This window comes from Nelumbo lutea, chromosome 1 (assembly GCF_056320005.1).
Source record: "Nelumbo lutea isolate HS-2025 chromosome 1, American lotus-T2T, whole genome shotgun sequence".
NCBI classification, from domain to species: domain Eukaryota; kingdom Viridiplantae; phylum Streptophyta; class Magnoliopsida; order Proteales; family Nelumbonaceae; genus Nelumbo; species Nelumbo lutea.
In genome coordinates, this window is record NC_142684.1 from 119,269,203 (window position 1) to 119,276,296 (window position 7,094).

A 7,094-nucleotide genomic window follows, 5' to 3' on the forward strand; every position below is an offset into this window, starting at 1 on the left:
CTCTTCCTTCTCTTTTCCCTCTTTTTCCCTCTTTTATTCCCATTGTCGTTGCCGCTGCAGCTTCCGGTACCAGCATCGGTTTTCCCTCTTTTATTCTCATTGTTATTGCCGCTACCGCTTTCGGTACCAGCACCGATCTTGGTGGAAATGCATCTCTGTCGGAATTCCGACCACTCAAAGAAGGGGAGAGAGAGAAAGGGGGAGAAAGGTAAAGGGTAAATTTGGGTTTTGAAAGAATATATTACAGACTTTGACGGAATATTAACGGATAAGGGTAAAATTAGTCAATTGTCAAGAATAATGGAATAGTGTGTCAATTTTAAAATGATAAAGGTATAATTAATCAATTAACTAAATAATAGCGGTAGTTTAAGAAATTTACCCAAAACAATAATTAATTATAAACACCGACCCCCTTTCTTGAGTTTCTTCTGGTCGTCTCTCTCTCCTTATTCGCGGGGAGTGGAGGGTCGATCGTTGATAGGATATGAATCCAAACTTCCAAACACCCTTTACACAGCTTCTTCTTCTTCTTCAATTTGTTTGATGTATGTATCCGTTCTTCCGAATCAAATCACCGATTCACCGTGGAGATTCCAGGTAATAATCCCTTTATGCTCTCGCCTTCTTCCTTCCAACAGTTTCCTGCAAAATTTTATTATAACCCTTTTTCTTCTCCGTTCTTATTCGATGTCTTTGGTCTTAGGTTTTGGACGATATATGATTCAGTTAGGGAGATTTTAAATATGGGGTTCCCAACTTCTTCGAGTTCGAGGTATTTCGCTTAAGCTTTAAATTTTCTGGGTTCTGCGATGGATCATTGTCCACAACGAGGTTTCAGTGTTATGATGGGCGAAAGAACAAACAAGATGTTCTGTGTGCATGGGCTTCATCTGAAAGGCTATCGTGCTTTGTCGACATAGCTTCTTCTGATTCAAATATTACTCTTTTAAGCTATTCCTAACGTTTATTGGTGCAAAAGCATGCCGCCAACGTTTACGGCGATTACTTTAGATAGGTTGTTAGAACCTAGGACTCCAAAATCCGTTCCCAAACTTCTTAATTCGAAGCTGCAGAGCCGAAAGACATCCACAGAAAAGACAATTCAACGGCCATCGCCGAGTCTCTATGCCACTCCTGAGGCAACTCCTCTTCCAGATTCTCCATCGTCTTTTGCTCCTTCCCCATACATTGTTAATCACAAAAGACGTGGGCCTCGACTTCTCAAGACCGGTTATCAGGATGATGCCTCAGTGAAACAAGCTACAGAGGAAGTGAAGGTTGATGCAAATGAGCGAAACGTTGATATTGAGGTTGTAGGTTCAAAGGAGGATGTTACTGTTCCTCCAATGATCTCCAATCCTTGTGATGATGCGGTTGTGAACGGTTTCCACGATGATAAACCGGGGAGCTGTAATTCGAATGATGGGTTTGATGGGGCCGAGGATTCATCAAAGGTGGATGCGGCAGTTGATTTGGAGATTGAAGAAGGGGAGGATTTCTTTGATCCTCAGGAGTCCATGAGTTTCACCAGCAATACTGATTTGGAGGAGAGTAGCGGGCCCAAGCGTCCTATGAAGCTATGCACACCGATGGGCGAATTCTATGATGCTTGGGAAGGTGAACAATCTTCCTCTTCCTTTCTTTCCCTTTGTTAGACATAATAGGAGGAGGCTGTTATATGTACTACCCCCCCCCCCCCCCCCCGCGTCCAAAAAACAAAAAAGAAAAAAAAAAACAAAAGTATTAGGAGAATATTAATATGTTTTGATAACTATGCTGATAAAAAAATGTTCTGATAACTAGGACTTTTAGACATATTATCAGGGACTTGTATGCATTGCAGGTTATGTATGTACAATTGTGTATTGTACATTTTTGCTTACGTTCAGGTTAAAATGCAATTAGCAACTTATCCGCTGGAGGAAAAGCTCACGACATATGTTTCTTAAGCTGGAAATACCCTTTATATTGTCTACCCAATTAGCCTTTGTTCTTTTCTTTGGCATTTAGGTGGCTGTAATAAGGATGAGCTGTGGATACTTCATGTTTTAAAATTTTGTTGAGTTGGTTCATTTATTCAATCCTACGTGATTAGCTATTCCTATTATGCTATAAGAGTCAGCTCTGATCCTAATAACAACTTGCCCTACAATTCTAAATCCTTTTGCATTGTCATCTATTGTATTTCCACTTTCCAGTGCTCCTAGATGTTCATGTAGCATGGTGATTTTTTAATATTTTAAATTTAAATGCATTTGCCCTGGTTTTGATTGATCTAAATGATTCTCAAACACTTGGATTAATTAATGATTTCTTTTAGATCCATGTGTGGTATAATTCCTTTTGGAGTTTTTGACATGGGAAAACCTATGCTGCCAGAAAGGTATGATATGAGAAGAGCATTGACCAATCAAACTCCCCCGTGAAATTTGATGAAAATTGCCTGATTGATTACCACTTTTATGATACCGGTTGATTGGTTATAAGTTTTTCTGGTATCGTGCCTCTCCAGTGTCATAGTCAAACCCTTTCAACAAAAGTGTTTTGACCTCCGTGGGTTAAACTCACTCTTGAACTTGGATAGTTGTCAATCATGTAATTAGTTATGCCTTTTGGTTTTTAAAAATTGTGTTTTATATCTGGTAAAATATTGTGCTTTATATAATCAAACTTCTATTTCATAATTATAAAATAGGTAGGCTGACTCAAGCTTCTTATGCTGATATAGAACTCTCTAGTGAAGTTGGCCAACATTCTGGTATTCGTGACATTGAAGCTGAATTGCGTGAGATAAGATTGAATTTGTTAACAGAGATTGAGAGGCGGAAGCAAGCAGAGGAAGCTCTCAGTAACATGCAAAGACAATGGCAAAGGATAGGGCAACAATTATCCCTTGTGGGATTGAGGCTGCCTACAGCTTCCATTGCTGCTGCAGAGGATGAAGATTTGGATTTTGATCTTGGAGAAGATCTATGCCAACAAATGTATATTGCACGGTTTGTATCCAATTCTGTTGGGAGAGGATCTGCAAGGGCTGAGATTGAGGAAGAGATGGAATCTCAAATTGAGTTGAAGAACTTTGAGATAGCTCGATTGTGGGACAGGCTACATTATTATGAAGCTGTAAATCATGAGATGTCTCAGAGGAATCAAGAAGCTATTGGTGAGCTTGTTTTTCTTCCCTACTTTCTACTCTTGTTATTCCTCATGTTTTCAAAGGATAGGTCTGATTTCTATTTCTTCACACTTAGTTCTTTTCTCTTTCCCCTTTTTCTTTTCTGAACCTGATCAGATATTACAAATATTCTTATATTTAATTTAATATAAAGCACTTTCATTATTTGATTTTTGTTTGTCACCATTAATATAATAATGGGGAATAATGTGTCAGATTATTTGTTTATTTCTTTTTCATTCAGTTGGAGCAAACCTTATTATTGTCATCATCATCATTATCTGTCTTGTCTCAAACTCCTACCTCATTTGGTTGGCAACATGGGTACCATTGCAACATTCTGTTCTTCCAAGATCATTTCTTTAGTTAAAGAACAAGGAAACAATTATTTTCCCATTATCTGAGCCCAGTTGGTGAGAATATTTGTCATGTTTGTGTAGGATTTTATTTATCTATTTATTAGCAGTAAGACATGCAATGGATATCAACAAATTTTTTGGGGTGAGGGGAGGTTGGGAACTTGGGATGGGGAGAGAGAGGTATGTGAATGAATGATAGAGGGATATATCTGAGCCCAACTGATGACAATATTTGTCATATATGTGTAGGATTTTATTTATTGATTTATTAGCAGTGGGACATGAAATGCACACCAGCAAATTTGTTTAGGGGTTCTTTGGGAGAGAAAGGGGAGAAATTTTAGGAGGTGCAATTAATAGTATCTATGCAGTGTTTTGTACAATTACCGTGTTTCCTCAATTGCTGAAAATTTGAAAAAAAAAAAAAAAGAGATTTGAGTCCTGGGTTAATGCAAATCTTGAAGTACAAATTATGAGTTCAAGAACTGACTCACCGAGGCATTGTAAGTTTACATTTATGCACCCACTTGCACCATGATGAATTCTATTAAATGATTATTATGTGCCCATATTTACCAGGGGGTGTTTGGTGATAATGTTCCTGTTTCGGTCAAGTTGCTGCCACATAGGCAATCCAACTTTAACATTCAAAAATCATGTTTGGTAGAGCAGATTCAACTTGAGATGGTAACACAACAGCTTGTATTGGGTTTTGCACACAGGGGGTGTTGGAAAAAAGTGTTAAATTGATGTTTTGATGTTTCTTCTGAATAAGGAAGGTGTTCCTCTATCAATTATCTTATGTGGTGCCTAGTAGAAGACACCATCGACTGAAGTGCCAATGATACCAAACACCATCCAAGTGTTTTCAACACATTGTTGATTCCGTGGTCAAACTGGCAACCCAGATGGCTGACCAGGTCCCAGGTTTTTTATGGTATTGAATGGTAGCCCAGCCAGCTTTCTGGGTGGGCATCTGATTCATTTTTCAAAGCCTTGTCTTTGCCTGGGTAGGTTAAACTAGATATCAACCATAAATGGGAACTATTTGTTTTGGTTGTTGGTATGATATAGAATTGAAGCCGTGCAGGTTCAAGCAAACTCTAGGGAATATCTTTGTTGACTTTGAGATAATTCCCATATTTTTATTCAAATAGAAACAGAAACCTCACTGGACAGCTCCATCCTTTAAAAGCACTTTTTGGTTAGGACTAAAATTGTTTACTTTACACATTTATGCTTACTTTTCTTGGATGTTATATTATAGTCAGATGTTCAAAAAACATTTGTTAGTGCGATTTTATTATAAATAATAACCTAAATGTTGTCACAATATGTAAAACATAAATTCTGTTGGTGCACACGTGAAGATTCATGGACACAGTTTCTTTTTCTCTGCATGTGACATATAAGTGGCATAAATTGAACTTACCTAAGATAAGTGCTCATATTTGCCAGAGAAAAATAATGAATGTACCACAAAAAGATAAAAAAAAAAAAAGTACCACATGACCAATTACAGTTGTTAACTCTTTAAGCTCTGTCCTTTCTTCTCCTTTTCCTCTTTATTCTTAATATTTTGTTATTCCTTTTGTTTTGCATACATGAAGAGATGGCTCGACAACGTAGGCAAAGAAGGAAAAGAAGGCGGAAGTTGGTTTGGGGGTTGGTTGGCACAGCCATTATTGTTGGTGCTGCAGCGCTAGCATGGTCTTACCTACCTGCTTCAAGAGGGTCATCGACTACCAATCACTCTGATACTCCTCGGGGTGATGATGCAACCGAGTTGTAAGTCTACTAACAAAACAGGGATAACCATGCCACAGAATAAATGGCACAAGAACAAGAAGATGAAAGGTCAAATACGCCACTGTTGGATTAATAATAAATTTTTTCTGCTGCCATCACAGGCTGAGTAGATGGACATAAATTGTATTGGCATCATGTATTGTCTCCCAGTGGATACTCCACAATAATGCAATAATTTGGTATAATCCTTGTATCTACAATCCAAATTTTCTGGTTGGTTGTTGTGCTCTGTTGATTTACAATTCTTTTATAATGCACGGTTACACTTACACCCCCAAGGAGAAATATGTCCAACGTATGGCAAATTGGCAATGCATTGGGTATGTCCAGTTATCATTATTGTTCTAATTATGCCCTGCTGTGGCTTGTTTAAACCCATGGTGCTGCATTAAACACTTGACTCTAATCGAGATTGCACATCTATCATCTATCACAGTGGACAGAACTGGGATTGAGGGTCGGTATTTCTGGACCGTGAACCATGTTGTGACATTAATTATGAAAATTATCTTAGCTTATTCCGAAATGCATTTATGGCTGATTTTAATTTTTAACTGCACGATTTTGGTGCTCCAATTTCAGAATTCATACTTGACTATGCATGGAACTTTATGGCCTTGATGCATGTGCTTCTCTAGTCCAGTTTAGTCTTTTGTTTGTGGCAAAGGTTCGGTTTAGGAATTGAATTTTATTATTTTCTTTTGAGAATTTGACAATACAATTATAATTGCATCAGTTAATAAATGTCGATAGCCTTAAAAAAATAAAAGTCCTCAACATTCCCGTTTGTTTTTCGTATTCTGAAAAGGGGTGGGGTGGGAAAGTGAGAGCTGCATATAGAACGGAAACCCAAAGGACGGAAATTTCCCGTTTGTGGAAAAATACAAAGGACGGAAATTTCTGTGTTAAGTCTGCATATAGAACTAACATACCAGAATGTGAAAGCTCAAGAAAGTTTATAAAATGGAAGACAATTCGATCTATACCAGTCTCGAAAATAGGGTAGAGGTGGACTGTAATTTTTGTAAAAGTCACCCAGAAACCCAAGAACACCTTTTCCTTGAATGTGCTTATGCCAATGCTGTGTGGTTCCAATCTCAGGTTGGTCTTGGCCTGAACCCCGAGGCTGTTCTCAGTTCAAACAAAATAGACTTACTCGATTGGTGGGAAGATCACCATGAAATTGGGAAAACCTTAAAGAAAGTTTTCTGGGAGAAAATATTTGCAATTACGAGAAGCATATGAGATGAAAGAAATGCAGTGGTGTTAAGAAAAGCCCAGATCCTGGAGAGGTCTGTTGAAGAACTATTGACTGCCTGGCTGGTACAGATCTGAATCTAATCGAACCAAATGGTTCTCAGCATTTGAAGGAAACACCACAGTGGTTTAACTGTTCAACACAATCTTTTGTTTTAGTCGATGGATCCTTTGACACCCGCCAGTACACACAAAGCAGCTACAGGTCTTGTGTTCTCAAGATGCTCATTTAATTGCAGAAGGACAATCTTGCCTTAGGCATAAAGCATGGTTTTTTTTTTTTTTTTTGTTCTCAGATGCCAAAGAACTGTTGCTCAAAGTGAAAGGAACCTCCAGATTAACCGAATACATCAAATTACTGCTGATTTTTTTTGATAATATAACTCTAGTGTATACAAGAAGAAATGTAATTACAGCAGATCATGTTCTTTTGTTTCTTTTGATAATCTCCCTTCTTATAAGGGGGATTCAGATCATGTTCTTTTGTTTCT

General features: G+C 37.9%; 1 protein-coding gene across 1 annotated transcript; it reads left to right on the top strand.

Annotated features, from left to right (window-relative positions):
* Positions 1–419: 419 nt before the first annotated feature.
* On the top strand, positions 420–5,546 carry LOC148877100 (uncharacterized). Its single transcript, XM_088981749.1, has 4 exons — positions 420–600; positions 707–1,620; positions 2,732–3,166; positions 5,148–5,546. Exons 2-4 carry the CDS (start codon positions 984–986, stop codon positions 5,327–5,329), a joined length of 1,254 nt encoding a protein of 417 aa, XP_088837875.1. The 5' UTR covers positions 420–600; positions 707–983; the 3' UTR covers positions 5,330–5,546.
* The last annotated feature ends 1,548 nt before the right edge of the window (positions 5,547–7,094 follow it).

What these genes read in the sequence shown, in the direction of transcription:
- LOC148877100 (XM_088981749.1), top strand. Translation starts at nt 984, where the DNA reads ATGCCGCCAACGTTTACGGCGATTACTTTAGATAGGTTGTTAGAACCT. An exon ending in ATTCTATGATGCTTGGGAAG is followed by an intron (nt 1,621 to 2,731) that starts GTGAACAATCTT and finishes ATGCTGATATAG; the next exon opens with AACTCTCTAGTGAAGTTGGC. An exon ending in GAGGAATCAAGAAGCTATTG is followed by an intron (nt 3,167 to 5,147) that starts GTGAGCTTGTTT and finishes GCATACATGAAG; the next exon opens with AGATGGCTCGACAACGTAGG.